Raw genomic sequence first — 23,532 nt, 5'->3', positions numbered from 1 at the left:
GTCTTTGCTGATTATTTTATTTAGTTCGCTGGTCCTGGAGCTTGAACTCAGGGCCTGGGTACTGTCCTTGAGCCTCTCTGTGGTCTAGGCTAGTGCTCTACCATTGAGCCACAGTGCCACTTCCAACTTTTTCTGTTTATGTGGCACTGAGGAATCAAACCCAGGGCTTCATGCATGCTAGGCAAGCACTAGACCATTAAGTCACATTGCCAGACCCTTTGCTGGTTATTTTAAAGACAGGATTTGGCCACGTGCCTGTGCTGCAATTCCCTGAATTTAAGCTCACCTCATTCACTGCTGGGATTATAGGCACTTGCCACCATATTCAGCTTCTCTCTGTGGGGATGGACTCTCACAGACTTTTCTGCTAGCCTAGACGTGCTATCCTCCTAGACTCAGCCTCCCATGTAGCTTGGGATGCTAGGTATGTATCACTGAACACAACTAAATGTTAAGGGGCCTCACACACTTTTCTGCCCAAGCTGGCCTTCACTCACAATCCTATTCTCAGACTCCCAAGTAGCTTGGATTACAGACATGAACCACCAGCATCCCTCTGGAATAATCTGTTTTTAAGTAATAGAATTGGCCCCTGAGGGCTGGGAAGGTGGCTCAGTGGTAGAGCACTTGCCTTGCATACTTGAGGCCCTGGGTTTGATTCCTCAGCACCACATAAGCAAAAAGAAAAAAGCGCGCTGTGGCTCAAGTGGTAGAGCACTAGCCTTGAGCTGAAGAGCTGAGGGACAGCACCCAGGCCCAGAGTTCAGGCCCACGACTGGACCCCCCCCCCCAAAAAAAAAAAAAAAGAATTGGCCACTGAATGCTTATTAACAAGATTGCAATACGGACGATCACAGTTTTAAGCTAACCTGGGCAAAAAACTAAGCAAAACCTTAGCTTAATAAGATTACATAATGAACAGCTACTGCTTAATAGGAACAGAGTTTCTACTTGTGCTGAGGACAATGTTCTGGAATTAAGAGAATGATGATGATGCAAAACATAGCCGATATACTTAATACTACCAAACACTACCCTTTCAAATGGCAAAAATAATACATTTTGTTATATATGTTACCACAAAGTCTCAAATAATAGTACAATGGTAAAAACCAAAAGTACCAACTCCTCAATTTTAATTCTTCTTCCCTATTTTTTCAAATGATGGTCATGAATTTGGACTAGAAATTCACAGATTTGTTTAATAAATATGTAATGAGTTTTAGACTACTCACTACTATTCTAAACATTAAGGGAAAAAAAGGATAAATCTAACAAAACAGGATCAAAAGAAAGTAAACAGGAGAAGGGTACTAGGAAGTATAATACTTGATCATTTGAAATACATATTCTGACAATAGTTCACTTTGTATTATTATTGATCTTTGATTTCTCGGTGCTAACACTATATGAAGTTTCTGTGCCTTATTTACTTAGATAAGGTAAGAAATTTAGAAGTTTATGGTTTCTTAAATAAGCTATATGAAGCTTATCATCCATTCTTATTTACCTTTGCAAAGATGTGGCAAAACTACGTATCACAAACCAAAAAAAGGCCAAGAACTGGTGGCTTACACCTGTAATCGTAGTAAATCAGGAGCCTGAGATCTGAGGATCGTGGTTCAAACCTAATCCAGGTAAGAAAATTACACACTGAAAAAGGGAGAAGTAGAGCTGTGGATCAAGTTGTAGAGTGCTGGCCTTGAGTAAGAAAGCTCAGGGACAAGAAAATAAAAAGCAAGCAAGCAAGCTCAGGGACAATGCCTAGGACCTGAGTTCAAGCCCAGACAGGTACAAGCACGCACACACACACACACACACACACACACACACTCACTCACTCACTCACTCACTCACTCACTCCAAAGCAAAGCTTTGGAGATGGAGGACTTCAAAGACAAGCATGATTCTAAAAATACAACATTCTGAGAATAACCACAATTTTTTTTTACCTGTTCAAATAGTGAATGTTTACTAATAAACCAAAGTAACTTTTTGATTATCTTACTTTCCTCCACTAGTTCTTCACCGATTAGTTTCTGAGAAATATAAGTTCTTAAAAAGGAGAAAATTTTTAAAAAATTTTCTAAAGAAGGAATAATAGTTTTACCATGAAAATTTGTTTAAACAGAATATAAAGCCTACGTCAAGTTTTAAGATAAAATATAGCTGTCTCCTTCACATCTTCTGTCTTTCATTATAGTCATTTAATTACAACTAAAAATGGCTCATGCAGTAGGGCACTTGCCTAGCAAGCACAAGGCCCTAAGTACAATATCAGTACTGGAAAAAGAAGAACAAAACCAAAAGTGATTTGTTTGCTGAGCCTAATAGCACAAGCATTATCAGGAGAATCTCAAGTTCAAAGTCAACCTGACAGTTTAGTGAGATTGTGATACTTGGCAGGAAATAGTGAAAAAGCTTTTTTAAAAAAATAAGAAAATACTAATTTTCCAAAAATAATATTTATCTTAAGCTTTCTTTGTTCCAGGCACTGAGCTAAGCATTTTATATATCAATTAACTGAATTCTTATAATTGTGTGTTGTGTGGGTGTGCGTGCACGTGAGGGCACACATGCATGCACACACGCACTGGCCCTGAGGCTTGAACTCAGCACCTGGAAGACATCCCTGAACCTTTTTTGATCAAAGCTAGCACTGTACCACTTGAGCCACAGCTCCACTTCTGGATTTTTAAGTAGTCAACTGGAAATAAGTCTCATGAACTTTCCTGCCTGGTCTGAAATCCTAAGATTTCAGCCTCCTGAGTTGCTAGGATTAGAGAAGTGATGAATTCTTACTATATTCTGCAAGACAGGATATCATCTTTTATTTGTTGTTTTTTGTTTTTGGTTCCAGTACTGGGCTAAAACTCAGGGCCCTGCACTGTCACTTGGCTTTGTCTCACAAGGTTGGCAGTCTACCATAACCCACTCCTCCAATCTGGATTTATCTTGAGTTGGCTCAGATCTCAGCATTCTGAGTAGCTAGGACTACAGGCATGAACTACAAGCAGCTGTCAATTTGTCACCATTTTTGAATGAGAAATTATAAGTGAAACTCATTTATACAACTACAAAAAGAAAGGAAAGGGGAAGGGAGGAGAGAGGAGAGGAGGGGAGAGGACGGAGGGGAAGGAAAGGAAGAAATACAAAACCTTAACAGAATAAAAGTATAAGCCCTCCCAACCACTCCCTCAAGGGAAAAAAAGTTCCCTGGACCAACATCACACTAAAAGAATTTTATACCTTGTGTAACTCCAAAATTCAAACTAAACTGAACTACTTTTCTAGATTAAACATCTAATTTGATCATAAAATAAGGTTTTTTTTGAACTATTAAGTCTGTCTTTAAGACCTATTACATATGTGGATGTCTACAGTTTCCATGCTTCCATTGTATTCACCCTTGCTTGCCCCTCCTAAAGTACTCCTTCTTATTAAATGGTATTTTCTACTAGTTTAGCTGGAAGCAATCAGAAGGTAAAAATCAGAAATTTCTCCTTCCTTACAAAAGCCTGTGAAGATTAGGGAAAGAAAAGATTTTCAGGAAAAACAACTACACAAAGCATTTGAAAACTGACTTCCTACCTTCACTTCAAATAGTGAGTCTTCAAAGTTTTTCTACTTAGTTTACAGTAGCAGGTTATAATTCTACAGGCCACAAATACCATTCCTACAAAGACAACTGTTTGCCTATATTCTACAATTTCGTGTGTTTTGCTTGATAGATTTTGATTTCTTGAAAAGACTGAAACAAAGTCAATATGCATAACTAATTAAGTTTTAATATCATGCATAACTAATTAAGTTTTAATATCACAATTTCTAGAATGGTTGTCATGATAAGTAAGTTTTCCATGTTTGAAGTTTGCAAACCTTTCCAAAGAAAGGTTTTGGGTTTTTTGTTTGTTTTTTTCTTTACTTAGTATGGATTTCATTAGCCCATCTGTTAAGTTACCAAAGTGACCCAGACTCTAGTGCAGGGAGGAACATACACATACAGAAAGAACTGAACTCTGCAAACACTACTGGAATGGCCTGCACTTTGGGACTATGGGAGAGTTACTTAGTTTTTCCAGAGCTCCACTTTCTCATGCATAAAATCACAGGCTTACATCAGCTGGCACCCAGGCTCTGTTCTACTTCTATGGGTTTTATTTTTAATAGTTTGTAGCTCTCAAAATATATTTTGTTTTTTAAAGTCCATCTACTAACTACTTTATGGAAGAAAAGTTTAAAAAAAGTAGAAGAACTGAATAAATTTTAAAAGAATAAAAAGAACTTCTTCAAGCTCATTACTAGATCTTGAGAAGAAAATGAAACCAACTGTTTTGAAGAAAGAATACTGTCAGGTGCCAGTGCCTCATGCCTATAATCCTAGCTACTCAGGAGGCTGAGATCTGAGGATGGTGGTTCAAAGCCAGACTGGGCAGGGAAGTCCATGAGACTCTTCTCCAATTAACCACTAGAAAACCGGAAGTGGCGCTGTGGCTCAAGGGTAGAGTGCTAGCCTAGAGCTGAAGAGCTCAGGGATAGCACCCAGGCCAAGAGTTTAAGCCCCATGACCAACCAAAAAAAACACACACAAAAAAACAAAAAAAACGGAATGCTATAAAGTTCCATTTAAGAATTCTACCACTCATTAACCATGTAAATACAGACAAAAACTCCTGAGTTTTCATTTTCTTTTCTACAAGAGAGCACATATATAGCCCACAGGACTACTCTGGGAAGAAAAGATAAAAATATATTGAAGTAGTTTAAAAAATTTGTCAAGTCACAGAAAAAATCTAGACCACATAACTTACCATCTGCTGACTGGGTAAACAATGCATAATCGGGATTGACTATCTCATTAGACAGAATATCAAACCACTCACGCACAACACCTTGACCCTGAGTTCAAGAAAATAAAATTTAGCATCAACAGAAATATATGGGAAACTTTTCTAATAAAATTAAAATTTTATTGACTCTTTGCTTAACAAGTATTAAACTTTATTCAAGTGTGATTTTTCTCATACACAGTGAGTGCTATCACTTATTTTATACCCACCATGCCTTCTTCTCCATGGAACCGTACAGCAATCCCCTGCTTTAGCTTTGCACAGTTTGCTTTTGACACAACTTCACAGCTACTCCTAAAAATAGAATCTAAATATGTAGCACTGGTTAATTTTGCAAATTAGAATTTATAATAACAATTACTTTGTGCCTCACACATGTATTATTTTCTTGGCTAAACATACCTCTGTGAATCAGTAGAATATCATTTTCATTCACTGGCCTGTGCACCATGTCTGAATCTGGTTGTCCCAAATGCAAATGTTCATAGAACCATTCACAGCGGTCTTTAAATGGCTACCCCAAAAAAGTGAAAGTAGATTAGCAGTCACCTAATTAACAGATTTACTAGCATGACAAATGTTAGTAAATTTCTACAAATTATCAGTCTTAGACCTTTATTTACAATAAGCAGCATAAAATGTTCTTAAATTTTAATAACTAAAAATTCGTGAAAAGGCCGATGTTAGTAGAAATACTTGCATTACTTGAGTAATATATTTCTTATTTTATTTTTTGGGTCCAGTCGTGAGGCCTGAACTCTGGGCCTGAGTGCTGTCCCTCAGCTCTTCAGCTCAAGGCTAGCTCTCTACCACTTGAGCCACAGCACCACTTCCGGCGTTTTTCTTTTTGCTTATGTGGTGCTGAGGAATCAAACCTAGGGCCTCATGCATGCAAGGCAAGAGCTCTACCACTGAGCCACCTTCCCAGCCCAATAATATATTTCTTACTGCCTATATTTCCAACAGAAAGAATTGATAAATTAAGTTCTATCTAAGAACTTAATATCAAGAAGAAAAAAAAAAGAACTTAATATCAGGTATATAATTAAACATATTATTCTCAAATTCTATTAAATCAACAAGACTTTTAAGAACAAGTTTTCACATCCAGAAAAATTATGCTGCATACAATACACTTAATTTTTCAAAAACTAATATTTTATACTTCATTTTATTCTTATTTCTATCCTTGGGACTTAGGCAACAACTAGAAAAAAATTGTTATCCCTCTTTCTCCTAAAAATTAAAAAACAAAATCTCTTGAAATGTGAATAAAGTCTCAACTTTTTATTCATCTATCAGGTAAAGCAATTCCAAGTTACCTATAGTTTTTATGATTTATCAGAAAATATTATTGAGTACCTACTATGTGACAATACTGTAGATAACTAGTAAAAGCCTATTTTCTTGCTAAAAACTGCTTCATACAGTTAAAAAGGTAAGACTAAGAACACAGTATTTATGTAATAGTAAGTTCTAAATAGTGAAGTACAAACTTCAGATACAGCAGGAACTTTGAACCTGTACAGATGAATAGAGTACAAAGGCTTCACATGGTCATGGTTTAGACTAGAACTTTAAAGCGTGATAGGACTTCCTCAAGCAGGGAGTTTTGAAAGGGGCACAGTAGGTTAAGGGAGTCCAAGAGAAAGGCGCAGAAGAAACTGTGCTACTTGAAAGATGTAATAAAGCTATTGATATAACCAGAGTTCTATTTGTAGGATACTACACATGTTCAAGAATAAAGTTTTTACATGACTAAACTAAGTATTGAATTAAGGATCCAAGAATCAAGTAAGAGATACAGTGGCCACTGTGGACATCTGGTCAGAAGAATACCAAAATAAATGTGATAAACAAAATGAATGTAGTACCAATATAAAAGGAATCAGTGAAGTAACAGTTGCAATAACAAGTTGTGGATAATGAGATCCTCCCTAGTTGTGGCAGAAAAGAAGAATGATGTAAATTTAAGAGGCATTACTATTTGGAATAAGATCTTTATACAAAGAACTTATTAAGAGGGAATAAACTTTTCTTCCAACAACTTATTACTACACTCTTTGGCACTCATGGAAAGACAATTCTTAAGATTTTAACTATCCTGAATAAAAATTGTGATAACTATTAGGTGTTTGAAAATAAAAGACTTGACAGGTCTACATTTGAACAGCCATGAACAAAGAAAAATTCTGCTGGAAATAAGGTTAGGTCTCTTGTCCAAGATGTTAAAGATACAATTAACCCTCCAAACCCCACCACCACCACCCCCCACCCCCTGCACCAAAATTGTAAAGTTTATTTTCAATATAACATCTTGTACATCTCATTGTTGCAATAGGTCCGGTCCACCTGTATCCCTATTTAAACAATTTGTTGAAGCTTCTTTTTACTCTTTGGTGTAAGTATTCTGTGAGGAGATATTTTGAAACTATAAATATCCATCCCTTCATATAAAACCTCCTATACTTATTAAGTTTTTTCAGTATAGCCATATGGTTTACTATTTTATTCATAGCATTCTGCTATTGTTATTCATTTTAATGTTCTGATTGTTCCAGATAATTCCCATAGCCCAACCCCTGTAATCTGCCATTTCTCTATAATGCCCGTTTCATTTTTAATGCTAATTAGAGCCAAAGGTGGCAAGTTTGCTCTTATCTACAAATAATGAATGAAAACTATAAATTCACACTCATATTTCCAATTATATTAAATAGCAGTTTGTTCTAATTTTCTACCATCTTGTAAATCCTTTCTCCAAAAATGAGAAATTAACACTGCCATGCTTTCTTATTTGACCAATCCTCCCTTTACCTCTACCTCCTACATGTCAATTTTCCTCTTGCTTACATGATCATTTCACTAACAATGCCTGCTGATACATGGGACTTTATCAAATAATTCTGGTGCAATAGCCACCACCTCTTCAAGGACCTCTTTATGTCACTACAACTAATATAACTCATGCTGACTTCCTTTTCTCCTCAACACACACAAACTCCAAAACCCCATACTAGGCCACTAGACAATAACTATTTATGTGGACATTCTCTTCATTGATTCAGTCAACAATACTTTCTTTCTGGTTCAACACAAGTAATTACCTAATGTAGACAATTTATAACTGAATTGCTCAAAAGAGGAAAAATGGGAAGTGAAAAGCAGACAGTATTAAAACTAGCAAACTAGTTTTAAAACTAATTTCAAAAACTAAAAACTTGGACTGGGAAGGTGGCTCAGTGGTAGAGCGCTTGCCTTGCATGCTCGAGGCCCTGGGTTCGATTCCTCAGCACCACATAAGCAAAAAGAAAAAAGCCGGAAGTGGCGCTGTGTCTCAAGTGGTAGAGCGCTAGCCTAGAGCTGAAGAGCTGAGGGACAGCGCCCAGGCCCAGAGTTCAGGCCCCACGACCGGACCCCCCCCCAAAAAAAAAAACTAAAAACTTTTTTCACCTATTGTTTCATTTACCCCAGAATAGAGTGATAGGTTAAGAAAATAAACTTAAGAGCCAGGCGCTGGTTGCTCACACCTGTAATCTAGCTATTCAGGAGGCTGAGATCTAAGGATCATAGGTGCTTCAAAGCTAGCCTGGGCTGAAAAGTCTCCTCAGACTCTCATCTCCAATTAACCACTCAAAACCCGAAAGTGGTGCTGTAGCTCAAGTGGTAGGGCACTAGCCTTGAGCACAAAGAAGCTCATGGACAACACAAACAAACACAACAGGCCCTGACTTCAAGCACCACAACCTACAAAAAAAAAAAACAGAAAGAAAGGAGTTTGGGTGTTACCTGGCATATACAAACCACTAGGTTTGGATTTCTGGCACTACAGGAAGCAAGAACAAGTAACAACAAAATATACTTGAAAGTCAAACAGACTTCTAAATTCTATTACCTCTACTTAATGGCTAAATTACTTAAACACATTATCTTGAGTTTTGGTAAAGAGGCTGATTATTCTGAACACTGACTCATATAAAGCAAAAATATACTGAACCTAAAATTAACATTCAATAAATTTATTATTACTCCCTTTTTAAATTTATAGTTAACAACGTATCTCTAGATACATCTGTATTCTTTGCTTTTTTAACTTCTGAAAGGGTCATGTCCCCAAAGACATTAAAACCCACTTATGGAGCCAGGTAATAGTGGCTGAACGTCTACAATCTTAGGGGATTAAAAAGAGGTTAAGAGCTGGGTGTCGGTGGCTCATGCCTGTAATCCCAGCTACTGGGGAGGCTGAGATCTGAGGATTTTGGTTCAAAGCCAGCAGGTGCAGGAAAGTTCGTGAGACTCTTATCTCCAATAAACCACTCAGAAAACCAGAAGTGGTGCTGTAGCTCAAGTGGTAGAGCGCTAGCCTTGAGCTGAAGAGCTCAGGGACATCACCCAGGCCCAGAGTTCAAGCCCTACAACCAAAAAAAATTAAAAAGAGGCTACGATCTAAGGATTTGTTTAAAGTCAGCCCAGGTGGAAAAGTCCATGAAACTCTATATCCAATTAGCCAGCAAAATGTGGAACATGGCTCATGTGGTAGAATGCCAGTTTTCATCAAAAGTAGGAGCTCCTAAGTTCAAGTTCTGGTACTGGCACACATGTGGGGACACACCAATACACATACATATACATATACATATGCATGCACATACACAAAAACAATTATAACAATTTTCTAAAACTCTGCCAGGAATATATTATTTTTCTGAAGCAATGTTATTAGTCAAGAAAGAAGATACTTGAATCTGGCAATCACAACATATGACAATATGGCCAAAATCTACCTGTCTACAATTATTATCTCAATTCTCATCTACACAATCCCTTTTCCATTTCCATGCCCATACCTTGGGTATCCATCCTTTCACTCCTATTAAAATTTTGCATGATTTTTAAGCTTTTCAATGTCACTTAAGACCTACGTCCTTTTGAAATTTCTCTTCAGAACAGCAGCCAAAAAACAAGCTCTTTCTTAGTATGTTGAAAATGAACTTTACAACTTTGGGGGGTGGGGAGAGGAGTTGGGGAGATGGGGAGAGAAGGGATGGTAGGGAGAAAACAAAGGCGGGGGTAACAATGCTCAATAGGAAATGTACTCATTACCTTACTCATATCACTGTAACCCCTCTGTACAGTATCTTTACAATAAAAATATATATATTTAAGACAAAAAAAACAAGCTCTTCCTCCTTGAAAGTTCGCAAGAACCAGGTAATACTGTGATGAACCATTTATAAATGTTTATTATCCTTCTGTTAGAATGAATTAGGATCCTTTTGGAGAAAAAGATTTCTATCTCCTCATAACTGCCATTTATTAAGCATATATACTAGTGGCTTTTTATAGTTTTTCACAACAGTCCTATAAAGTTTGTATCAGTATCTCTATCTTTATAGATAAGGAAATCAAAGCTCAAAGATATTAAGAAGTATGCCCAAAATCATATAGCTGGCAAGAAGCAAAACAAGATTTCCCTAGCCATGTTTCAGGAAATATGAGCTATATGGAATGAACAGGTCAAAAAGAGTGTTAGGTGAAGTAAGTTTGGAGGATTTGCCAGGTTGAATCACTATTTTTACCATTTTTCAAGGTTCTAAGTATACTGATGTGCTTTATAAATTTCCACAGGACTTAAGTTATACTTTTTAAATGTACTTGGGGATAAAATTCCTTCTCAAAAACTACCTCATTAAGCTCATTTTAGGAAATGTGGCAATATGATCTGCTCTCTTCTACAAACATTTGCAGAGAGTAGGCACTCAATAAACATTTAGGAAAATTTACTCCTCATACTAAAATATCATGTAATCCCATCCCTCTTACCAGAGGTTTTAAGTATAATTCCTACACTAAACAATATTCAATTTTGAAAAGTAATTTCATTGACTATAAACAAGATGAAGAACATTTCTACCTGTGCTTTTATAATATGCATGAATCTTGACATCAACTCAGGACATTCAAGGAGAAAGTGAAAGTGGTCAAATATAATTTTCGGATTTCTAAAAGAGAAATATATGGTGTTTAAGTGGACAAGAATCATAAATACAATTAAGTGCAAATTCAGACAGAGATACTATAATAGAAGAAAAACATATATTAATCTCCATCTGCTATACTTTCTATTGTTAGCACATTTTGAATCGTAACAGAAATAATGTTTGTTTTTCTGTTTGGAAAAGTTGCCAGGGTAAGTCATGAAACCAGGAAGAAAACCTTACCTGTTAACAAAGCATTTTAAAACTTCATCATGTTTACAAACAAACTCAATAAAACGAGGTGAAGTCATTCTGTAGGAAGGTAAAAGATAATCAGAATACACAGGCAAAAGCTGTTGATGTAATTCAGAAAATATAATAAATCAATAAATATACATTATGCAAAATTGGCTTCTAGACCAAAAGAAACAATGTGGACCTGAAACATATTTATACATCTAGAAAACTTAAGTATGTTTAATTCTAAACAAAATAACATATATATGCATGTTTTATACATACAAATCTATATATACATAAAACTTCTCATCAACAGATGATATACACAAGTGACTTTAAAAATCTTGAAATGTTGAGCGTTTTTTCTATGCATTTCAAATATATAAATAAGAGACCATCTTACACAAGATGACACCATTTTACAGAGAAAGATATATTAACTCACTCAAAATTTAAATATTCTGGACTAGCCTAGACTAGCATTGAGGTGCCATAAAACAAAATCGGAATAGAATTTAAAACTAACAAATTATTTTTCCATATTAAATTACAAAAATATCTCAGCTTTTCTTTATCTACCAAAGAAAACTCAACACTTCTTACCCTGGAGGCATCTGACAAGAACAACACATGTAAAAAGCTTGAATGACAGCACTTAGTCGGTTTGCTGTCATAGAAATAACATCCTGACAATCTGCATTGGCTTCCTGTTTCACTGCAACAGCATCTGGTTTAGATTCCCCTGGGCCTGTGGATAAGTTTTCATAGCTCTTCGGTTCTGGAGGTTCAAATGGTGGAATGGAAGTTGCACCCTGATCATGGCCTTTTTGTTTCAGTAAAATAGAAGTGATATCCGCTGAGTTCTTTTTGTTTTTCATCAATTCTGTAGCTATTAAAACTAGCCATTCATCTAGTGAATGCCAAAGCAATTCCAGAGGCTAAGAGGAAAAAAAAGAACTTTTTAAAATATCATTCTTAAAACTGCATGATAAAAATGAAAACAAATCCATACAAAGAGCTCAAAAGAAAAAATGTACACATTCTATGTTCCCAAGCTAAAGTCACTAACATTTAAAAGCAGCAAAATACTGTTACATGAATTATGGTTTTTTCACTTGTAAATAGTCTCTAATTTGCATTTATATAATCCTTACAAAAAGTTTTTTCAATTTAACAAAACAAACAAATCTTTATTTTTAAGTATTTATTTTTATAACTACATATTACTTGTATTATTCTCCTAACATATACTTTATTAGAGTGTCAACAATTTTCAATTAGGTAAGTCTTTTTTTCAATTACAAGAAATGAGAAGTCTTAAAGAATTTAATAGTTTCATTTCAATACTTATATATTCCTAGAATTTTGATGAGTTATAACAAGAAATTATAAAAATATACCATATTTATATACATAATACACATATTCAAATTATATAATCCAGCTCTAGTAAGTAGCAATTTTGGGGGAAAGCACTAGGGTTTGAACACAAATTCTTGTACTTGTAGACAGGTGATAACCCACTTGAACCACAGCCCCTAGCTATAATAAGCGATTTTTTTTTAATGTATATAGGACCTGGGGCTTGAACTCAGGGCCTCAGCTCAGTCCCTGAGATTCTGTGCTCAAGGCTAGCCATCTACCATTTGTGCCACAGATCTACTTCTGGAGTTTTTTGGTGGTTAAGTATTTTGGACAAAAGTGTCTCTCAGACTTTTCCTGCCTAGTTTGGCTTCAAACCATGATCCTCAAAGCCTCCTAAGTAGCTAAGATTATAGGCATGAGCAACCACTTAAATTTGAGAATCTTTTACATATTAAATAGGCAAATAATAAATCACATTTTGCCAAAAAGTGAAAATAAAACAAAACACATCATTATTACTAAAATCAATGAAAATCTCATTAACTCAATAAACTGTTAATATGTTCCACATAGGCAAGAAAAGTGTTTTCCTTTTTAAGAAAAACAAACTTTTTTACCATCATTGAAGTTGAAATAAGTGCCTTCAACACTTAAGAAAAAAAAAGGGGGGGGGGATTTCCACAGTTAGTCATAACAGTTGGAAGATTAGAGTCCCTGCTAATTAAAAAAAGGCAAAAAGTACCAGTTGTCAGTATAACCACCAACTCACTGAAATTGTCTTAGAATTCTAATCATAATCCAAGCACGAACTGACTATCATCATGATCAAAATATTAAACCCTTATTCAGAAGATGAAAAAGAACTTAGGTTAGCAAACTACTCAATTTTATATCAGAAAATAAACTTCCAAAATGAAAGCATAGGATGTCATCTATTACTACTTGGAAACAAAGGGAAAAAGAATAGTTGGGAGTCTAAATGAGAATAAAAGCTAGAAAATGCCAGGGGCCAGTGGCTCATGCCTATAAGCCCTTAGTTACTCAGGAGGCTGAGAGCTAAGAATTGTAGTTCGAAGCAAGCCTGGGTAGAAAAGTCTGTGAGATTCTTTTTTTTTTTTTTTTTTTTGTCGGTCGTGGAGCTTGAACTCTGAGCCTGGGGCGCTGTCCCTCAGCTCTTCAGCTCAAGGCGAGCGCTCTACCACTTGAGCTACAGCACCACTTCCAGTTTTCTGGTGGTTTATTGGAGATAGGAGTCTCACGGTCTCTCCTGCCCGGGCTGGCTTTGAACCTCGATCCTCAGATCTCAGCCTCCTGAGTAGCTAGGATTACAGGCGTGAGCCACCAGAGCCCGGCAAGTCTGTGAGATTCTTATGTCCAATTAAACTACCCAAAAATACGGAAGGGCACTTGTGGCTCAAGTGATAGAGCATTAGCTTTGAGCACAAAACCTCAGGGACAGCACCTAAAGCCTGAGTGTTAAGCCCCAGGACCCACACAAAAAATAATTAAATAACACCTAGAACATCAATAGCTACACAGAAATAAAGCCTAAGAAATAATGCAGCTGATCATACAGAAGGTCAGTGAGCCCAAATCTGTTAAAATCCTAAAATACTAATAACACAAAAAAGGAAAGTGAATTCTGAATAATTTAAAAGTATCAAAAAAAAAAGAGAGGGATCTATATGAAACTGATAGAAATACTGTGAAAATAACTTTAATTTCTTTTTTTTTAGCCTTAAAAAATTTTATTTTTTGGTTCCAACCTTTTATTTTATTTTATTTTTTTATTGTGAAAATACTGTACAGAGGGGTTACAATTACATGAGCAAGATAATGAGTACATTTCTTACCAAGCATTGTAGCCTCCTCCTTTGTTTCCCCTTCCCCTGTCCTCCCCCTACCTTCCCCCAATCTTCCTCGCCCCCCCCCCAATAACGTTATTTCTAACTAAGGTAGCAGCCATAGGAAAAAAAAGATTAAAGTAAAAATTAAAAATAAATGGGGTCTAGGGGTATAGCTCAGTGGTAAAAACTCTATTATGTACAAAGTCCTCAGTAAAATCCCCATAATTACAAAACTGAAAATAAGCCATGCCATAACTATCATGTTTTCAGTATTCACAAATAATAAAATGTTAAGACAGGATACAAAATACTGTACATATAAGTTGCTACTAAAATTGGGTCAATTGCTATGGAAAATACTAGCAGGCTCTGCAGCACTGTGAATATACTGCACTATGTCTTATTACTGAATGACCTCCACCTCAGAATTATAAGAATATATTATTTGCAGTATATATTGTTAATTAATAATAAACTAATCAGTAATAATATATTAATAACAATATAGCAAATATACTTAATTTAAAACATCTTAAATTGTATTTCAGAACTATAATGTATAATCCCAAAATTACTGAACAATTTTTAAATATCCAAATTTAAAAAGAAAATTTTTTAAGTTCATTAATAGCATAATACTTTGAAGTCCATTAGTCAATTCTCAATCATAGTTTGAGAATGTTAAATGTCACAAACCAAAAGGTAAGATCTTAATGTTAAATTTCTCAATCTTTCTAAGTATTCCAATTTTTTTATTTATAATTCCTTGAATTCATTGTTAGTTTACTATTTATTTTTTTAAAAGGGGAACATTAAAATTGAAGACACACTGTACTCGTAATCTGACTTGTTGGCAACTGGAAATTCTGTACAACTACTTTTTTTTTAATTAAAATAGATTCAAGAAGCCTAAACTGTCTTTCCCATGGCTCACACTAATCCAATAATAAAACAACCTAGTCCTTCAAACATTCCAAAGTTTCTAAGCACTAGAACTGAAAGAATAGTTAAGTGTTAAGATTAACTTAAAGGACTTCTAAGATAAATTAAAAAGCAAATAACAGGATGTTAAATAATCTCATCTACTAAAAAACACATGGCCTATAAACCTATTCACTCTTTAATGGAAAACCCATTAGTTACTCCTGACAGTAAAGTAACATGTTAAGAGTAGTTAATGAAATGAAAAGTAGGATTCAATTTGCTAACACAGCAACACAGCAAACTAAACATTTTTATAATATGGATCCCCTTATAATGAATAGGCTTTGAGAGGATGGCAATGTACAGTTTCTATTTTTACCTATTTAAGTAAGAAGGCAGAATATTTTGCCATTCCTTAAAGATTCTATATTCAATTCAAAAAGTTAGAAAGAGAGTAATATATCTCTTAAGTTAATATTTATTAATGTTTTTAAATTATCTGGTTTAGAATAAAATGTTTACCAAAAATAAAAATTCAAAATATTAAGAAAAATAGTAAGTGATCAGAGGCAAGAAGAATTGGCAATGATGCAGAAAACAGCTTATATATAAATGAATATATAAAATTTATAAATACAAATATATTTACATGTGTGTATTTTATTCCATTTATTTAAAAAGAAAAAAACAATGCTATCTTTTTCTACCCTGTTATCTGTACTGACTTGGTAGAAAAAGCTAACATTTAAAACAAGCATTAATGCCTATGGAAAGGAGATGTAGCACATTCTCATTTTCTGATATCATTGATAAATAGGAAGACTTAAATTTTTAAAAAATCAGACAATATGCTTTGTATTCAATTTCAGTAATAGTAACCATGTCTCTACATATAATTTGATTTTCTACTTATACACTATTTATAACAGTAAATAGAATACAATTGTATATAGAATAGAATACAATACAATAGTAAATAGAATATAAGCAACCATTAAACTACAAAATATGTAGGGAGTGGTATATAAAAAGCTAAGAAGATGTATACTTTCTGTCTTCCTGTAGGTGGCATACTAACAGAAAAAAGAAAAAGAAGGCAATATGCGTATATATACGTATATATACACAAGTATGTTTGTTTGTATATATATACATCTATGTAACATTTTACTACGTATTTTGTTAATGAGAAAATGAAACAAATGGATGCCTATACATATCTTTCTAAAAAAACTATCATTCTTAGTATTAAAGAAACTATTTGTAACCAGATGCCAGTGATATTCAAGAGGCTGAGATCTGAGGATCTTACTTTAAAGCCAGCCCAGGTAAGTTCATGAAACTCTTATCTCCAATCAACCAGCAAAAACCCAATGGAAGTGTGCCTCAAGTGGTAGAGTGCCAACTATGAGCAAAAAAATAAAATAAAATAAAATAAAGGATTCCTTCCATACGTGCTTATACAAAAGGCAGATGAAACAATATAAAATATTTTAAGAATATTTTAATGACTCTTCCTTGAAGTCATCCCAGAAAGTGTTAGGGCACCCATTAAATGAAGGCAACCTTACTTCTATATATATACACAAACACACATACAGCATACATTGTACAATAATAAATTTAATAAAAGCTAAATATTTTCTAATAAGAATTTTTTAAATAGTGGCCATATATTTCATCAAAAAACGTAACTCAATAAAGTTATGTTTAAATATTTAATATTTTGAATACTTAAAATAACATTTTAAATATTTAATACTTAATACCTATACTAACACCCACTTAATAAATTATAAATACTTGAATTATATTTAAATATCTTTACTATAAAACACTAAAAGCTTTGTGTGTAAGAAAAATATAGAAAGCTCACCAATTAAATCTTGCCATGTGTTCATTAGACAAGATTAGAGTTGAAAAGGAGAAGGGGGTGACCAACAGAAAATGATAGAAGTATTAACCAAACTTACATCCTGTTCCTGAGGTTTCTGATTAATGAATGCATGCTTTGCATATTCATGTCTTTTACGTCTATCTTCCTAACAAGATCATATACTTTTCTGACCTTGAACACCTGGCTTCTTGGAGTTTTATTCCCATTGTAGCCCATATCGATTCCATTACTGGGGGAGGAGGGACCAATTCGAAAGACATGACAAAATATCCTCACAATCCTTAAAAGGCTCTTCATTTGAGCATCATAATTGCTAGATAAACTGAAAATAAAAAAATTAAAATGTGAACATATTTCTATTTTCAAATACATATTTAAAAACATATTTATTCCTCAGACTGTTTCACTATATATTTTGGAGTAAAATTAATTTTCTATGATAGGAAACAAAATTGATGTGACAGGAAGCTCAAGTACAAACTGTTTAAGTTACTTATAAACAGATTATTATTAAAGATCCAGAATACAAGTAACCATTAAGCTACAAATCACCCCTGTACAACAGTTGGTATCCCAAGGCAAAGCATCCAAGAATTTCTTTCACTTCTCAATGTATATTTACAAAAACAAAAACTGATAGTTTAATACTCTGAAAACATTCACAGAAGCAATGGTATAAATGCTACATTCTTAGGCCAACACACAAATCACATGTTTTTTGTTTTGTTCCCGGTATGGGGGTTGAACTCTGGGACTCTAGTTTTGCTAGTCAGGCAGTCTACTGAAGTCATAGCTCCAACACTCAATTATTTAAATGTTAAAACTTTTTGCTATTTTATCTTTAACCCTATATCCTCTCCCTACCTTAGAAAATAGTACTCAATGTTCACATACAAGACATTCACAAATTCAACTATCTGCATCAGGATGTTCTCTGCATAATGACCTATTGTAACTTCACATAAATATAAGAAATATATATCCCACCATGAAAAACAAAGACAAATTCAGCTATTCAGTATGCCTTAAAGCATACTAGGTATTTTATAAGCATTCTTTGACAAATCAGAAGGCCCTTTAAAATACTGATAATCTAAGTACTTTGAGACTGGGCGTATTCATGAATCTCAGTCATTACTCTTTCACATAGACATATTATGCCTTTCACTGGTAAGTAATCATTTCATAAAATTCTAAATACATAAGCCAAAATTCACTTAAGTATACTCTGCACAGTTAAGACTATGTATTAAAAGATTAAAATCTCTTTAATAACAGTTGATTACTCTTTTCCTTTTAAACAGTGGTTAAGTCAGAAATTTTATTATATCTCACTACTGACAAATGACATATAACGAAATAAATTGAGATAAAGCAGACAGTGCTTACATGCTTACCTAAGCAGTTTGTGACCATTTGTTGTAGCAACTTCAGCAAGGCTTGTTAGAATCTTTAGGTACTGATTTTCACTTTGTTGAGACAAATGCTCCAGAACTTGCCGTAACTAATTTTTTATAAATTAAAAGAAAGTAATTACATAGTGATTCATTAACTTTTATCAAAAACCCAGCTGTTTAATAAGCATTTTAAAGGCAGTTAAATAAAGTCAAGGTATAATTATTTTGCCTGGGACAAATTTAAGAGTTAATGTAGAAATAAGGTGATTTAAAATCTTTGTTCAAAATCAGCCAGTACAGAAAAAAAGTAATAATATTTGGAATAAATTATATAGAGAAATATATCTCCAAACATTTCACAACTATAATCTAGCTGTTGATGCCAGCTAAAGCCAAAAAAGAAGTTGTGAGAGACTTCATCTCAGTCACTATCAGGTGTGTTACATACCTGTTGCCCTAGCTATTAGGAAGGCTAATATTGGAAACTGTCTGATTCCAGGTCAGTCTAGGCAAAAATGTGAGAACCTGTCACAACAGAAAACGTTGGGTGAGGTGACACATTCCAGAATAAATGGGAGTACTGTGTAGAATTTCTGGGCCAAAAGTAAGAATCTAGCCCCAAAATAACCAGAGCTGGAAAAATGACTCAGGCAGCACCTGCCTAGTAAGCACAAAAACCTGAGTTCAAGTTGGGCACCAGTGGCTTCTGCCTGTAATCCTACTCAGGAAACTGAGACCAGAGGATCATGATTTGAAGACAGCCCAGGCAGCAAGGTCTGTGAGACTGTTATATCCAATTAACCACAAAAAGCAAGAAACAGCTGTGCTCAGGAAGAGTGCCCACGCTCTGAGTTCAAGACCCAGGATGCATGCACACACACGTGTGCATGTGCGCGCACGAGCGTACACACACACACACACACACACACACACACAACCCTGAGTTCAAATCCCAGTATTACCCAAAAAATGAAAGATAAGAGAGTACAATTGTAATCAATAAGGAGTTCAGGGCTAAGGATGTATCAGTGATAGAGTTCATGGTTTTGTATACATGAAGTCCTGGATTTCACTCTAGTACCACAAAAACAAAAGAAAACCTGGGAGGTATACTATTATTTACCAATTATAAAATCATATTTCTCCTCAATCCATTAAGAATAACTATTTTAAGGAAGGACTGAAAAACTACACAGAGGGCTCAGAGAACCAAATGTTAGCATAAAGTCCATAAATAATTGTATATGGTTATCCCTTGATATCCCTGAAAATTGATTCAGAATCATCCTGGACACCAAAATCTTCAGCTGCTCAAGCCTCTTATATAAATTAGATAGTATTTACACAAAAAACATAAATTAGATAGTATTTACATACATTCCCCATATACTTTAAATCACTCTAGATTCTCATACTTAATACCATGTAAAAAAATTTAAGTAGTTGTTATACTATTTTTTTTTCTTTTTTTGGGTCCAGTCATGAGGCTTGAACTCTGGGCCTGGGTGCTGTCCCTCAGCTCTTCAGCTCAAGGCTAGCGTTCTACCACTTGAGCCACAGCGCCACTTCCGGCTTTTTTCTTTTTGCTTATGTGGTGCTGAGGAATTGAACCCAAGGCCTCATGCATGCAAGGCAAGCGCTCTACCACTGAGCCACCTTCCCAGCCCCATGTTATACTATTTTGTTTAGGGAATGACAAGAAAAAAAATTAATACATGCTCAATATAAGTACAATTTTTAGTCCACAACCGATTGAATGAATGGAACCCATAGATTATATAATGTACAGTTAACTGTAAATTATATTTATTCTATAATATGGTAAAATCCAAGTTATTAATATATACATTTGGAGGAGTAAATATAGGGCTTCACAGTTGCTAGGCAGACACTATACCACCTGAGCCATTCTGTTAGTCCCTTTTTGCATTTTAGGTATCCAAGGGTAGGGTCGTCTACTCAATCCAAAGTCCTACTGTCTTTACCTGCCATGTAGCTAGGACTTCAGACAAATATTACCATACCCTGTTTGTTAGCCCAGCATCTGTTTCTTTCAGCTAGCCTAGAAGCACAATCCTCCACATCTCCCAAATAGCTAAGACTCTAAGTGCGTCCAACAAAGTCACTAAAATATTTGTCATAATAAATGAAATTGGAACAGGGTACCAGTGGCTCACAACTTTAACCCTAGCTACTCAGGAGGCTGAGATCTGTGGATCACGATTCAAAGCCAGTCTGGGCAGGAAACTCCATAAGACTCTTATCTCCAATAAACCACTAGAAAACCTGAAGTGGCGCTGTGGCTTAAGTGGTAGAGCGTTCACCTTGAGCTGAAGAGCACAGGGAAAGCACACAGGCCCAGAATTCAAGCCCCACGACTGATCAAAAAAGAAAAGAAAAAAAAAAAACTGGAATAGGAACAAGGTGAAAAGTCCTGAGTTCAATCCCAGGTACTGGCATAAGTGGGTGGTTAGATAGGTAGGTAGGTAGGTAGGCAGGCAGGCAAGTAATAGATAGATAGATAGATAGGTAGGCAGACAGACAGACAGACAGACAGACCCACCCACCGAACCATTTATTCAGCTACTAGCACAATTATGTTACCATGTTTTCTCGAAGTTCTTCATTCTGTGTCATTTGAATAATAGTCTGGAAAAGTCTAGGGTGATACTGAATTAATACTTCACAAGTCTCTCCATATCCACCCTAAAAACAAGAATTAAAATTACTAAAGTTTTAAAAGTGAAGTTCCCTTTAAAAGTCATTTCCTTCACAGAATTTTTGTACTCACCCTTTCATTTAAGGAATAAAATGATTATCATTCACAATTTCTATTTTAATGGTGACCACAATAATATGCAGAAAACATACCTGTACACATAAGTCCAGAGGGGTTACTCCATTTTTATCTGGTAAATACTTGGCTCCTCGTAATAGAAGAATTTGTGCTGTGTCTCTCTGACCATGACTGTGTACAAATAAAACCAAGTAAAAATATAATCTTTTTTTTCTTTTTTCTTTCGTTGGTCATGGGGCCTGAATTCTGGTCCTGGGCACTATCAGCTCTTCAGCTCAAGGCTAGCGCCCTACCACTTGAGCCATGGTGCCACTTCTGACTTTTTCTATTTATGTGATACTGAGGAATCAAACCCAGGGCCTCACGCATGGGTGGCAAGCACTCTACCATTGAGCCACCTTCCCAGCCCCAAAATATAATCTTTTGAAGTCTTTCTCTATGAATTAAAGATGGTTAAAATTTAATCTACCAATGGAAGATTTAAAAAATAAGACAGTTAAATTTCAATTATCCTTGGCAATCATGTTTTTTCTCAGGGTGAAGTCATACTTTGAATAGATTGATAAGAAAATGCTTTTTTAAGTCTTAAAAGACTGTCAGTCATATTACTTGTAATAAATCACAATATTTGGGGCCTAGTAACTATTTCTCAGGCTCCAGTTAATTTTTATCCTTCCAATCACTTCATAATCCCTTTTCAAATCTAGGCTTACCTGTCTAAAGCACATGTCCAAGCCTCTAGACATCTTAATCCAAAATAATCTCAATACTCAAAACAAGAATACATACTATGGCACTTTAATACCTCACTAAAATAATATTAATGTTGGGTACTAGAAGACAAAGTTAGGCTAATAATGGTAAGACTATGGATATGTCTAAATGGACTGTTGAACTATGAAAATAAAAACAATGAAATTGTATTAGGAAGGAAGTGAGGGACAGGGAGAATGAAAGGGAGAAACTGGAATATATTATATACATGTGTAGAAATTCAGGGACCTAAAAATTTAACGTTAATTTTAAGAAGCTCAAAGAAGAAATGTAATTTGAGAGATGAAGCCAAAACCTAAACTAAACATAGGTGAAACCAGAACCCAGATCCCTGGAATTTTGAGGTAATACTCTTCCTATGTTGCCATGTTAACATTATCTAACAAGGCACAGCACTTCAAAGAGGAATTCCTTTAAAAATTTTTAAGCTAAAAAGATATTCTATCTAAAGCAAAATAGCACAGTTGGAAGAATAACAGCCAATTGGAATTAGCCAACTGGAATTAAACTAGTTTTCAAAATATGCACGTATTCACATCTATAAATATAGCATATATGTATATAAATATAGCATATATTCTTTATATATGAAAATATAAAATGTCATACCTGCAAGCAAAGTACAATGGAGTGGCTCCTGATACATTTGGCCTGTTAATATCAGCACCACTGTCTAGCAAGCACTGCACTGTCTATAGTGAAAAAAAAAATAACAATGCCAGAGATGTCAAACCATAGCTAGAACGAAGAGAACAGAATTTTAATCCATACAAGAAAATCTAAAGTTTTAACAAGAAAAAAAAATGAATGGGCCATTTATGATGGCCAACCAAATTCAATTTTGATACGCTCTCTGACCCTTTCAGTCACTACATGACATATATAGAATTAATCAATGTTATACAATGTGTTAGTCTCTTGGACAGCACTGTATCCTAGGTAGTCAATAGTGACATACAGCTACTAAGACTTGAAATGTGGCCAGTAAAACTCAAAACCTAAATGTTTAAATTTTAATTATAATTCAATTAAACCTAAACATGGCAAGTGAATTGAACACTGCTGCTTTAATATCTTTTTAAATAAGTAAATAAATAAATATCTGAATATTAAAACACAAAACTTTTTATATCTTACAATGAGGCCAAGCACCATGGTTTGTAATCACAGCTATGTGGAAGGCAGAGGCAAGGGGATCACAGTTTGAGGCCAACCTGGGGCATAAAGCAAAAAAGGGCTAGAGTCATGGTTGAAATGCAAGGCCCTTGGTCAAATCCTAGTATCGCAAGGCATTAAGCTATAACCCTTCCAAGTTAAAGAATTTAATAATTATGTACTAAAGTACAAAAAGTTAAAAGAAAGACCATTTCCTATAAACAATAATCAGTACTGGCTCCATTTCTCTGATGCTCATTTATATGTACTTTGTTCCCTAATTTCTATTTCTGTAAACCTTTTTTTTT

The 23,532-nt window shown here is 34.8% G+C and overlaps 1 protein-coding gene across 2 annotated transcripts in view; it reads right to left on the bottom strand.

The window, feature by feature from the left end:
• Hace1 (HECT domain and ankyrin repeat containing E3 ubiquitin protein ligase 1) overlaps nucleotides 1–23,532 on the bottom strand; it is a 60,846-nt gene that overhangs the window by 14,776 nt on the left and 22,538 nt on the right. Inside the window, exons 2-13 of one of the 2 annotated variants that reach the window (XM_013022434.1) lie at nucleotides 23,207–23,283; nucleotides 22,679–22,761; nucleotides 21,370–21,466; nucleotides 21,103–21,204; nucleotides 18,499–18,605; nucleotides 17,273–17,423; nucleotides 11,672–12,006; nucleotides 11,072–11,140; nucleotides 10,765–10,852; nucleotides 5,253–5,364; nucleotides 5,060–5,157; nucleotides 4,812–4,899 (exon numbers count right to left, since the gene is read on the bottom strand). In XM_013022434.1, coding sequence (XP_012877888.1) covers nucleotides 4,812–4,899; nucleotides 5,060–5,157; nucleotides 5,253–5,364; nucleotides 10,765–10,852; nucleotides 11,072–11,140; nucleotides 11,672–12,006; nucleotides 17,273–17,423; nucleotides 18,499–18,605; nucleotides 21,103–21,204; nucleotides 21,370–21,466; nucleotides 22,679–22,761; nucleotides 23,207–23,224 — 1,348 coding nt within the window. In that variant the 5' untranslated portion in view covers nucleotides 23,225–23,283. The remainder of the gene's footprint in view (nucleotides 1–4,811; nucleotides 4,900–5,059; nucleotides 5,158–5,252; nucleotides 5,365–10,764; nucleotides 10,853–11,071; nucleotides 11,141–11,671; nucleotides 12,007–17,272; nucleotides 17,424–18,498; nucleotides 18,606–21,102; nucleotides 21,205–21,369; nucleotides 21,467–22,678; nucleotides 22,762–23,206; nucleotides 23,284–23,532) is intronic. The other variant, XM_013022433.1, reaches the window with a different exon arrangement.

Source organism: Dipodomys ordii, unplaced genomic scaffold (assembly GCF_000151885.1).
Source record: "Dipodomys ordii isolate 6190 unplaced genomic scaffold, Dord_2.0 Scaffold62, whole genome shotgun sequence".
Classification (NCBI taxonomy): Eukaryota; Metazoa; Chordata; class Mammalia; order Rodentia; family Heteromyidae; genus Dipodomys; species Dipodomys ordii.
This window is presented reverse-complemented; position numbering and strand designations above follow the sequence as displayed.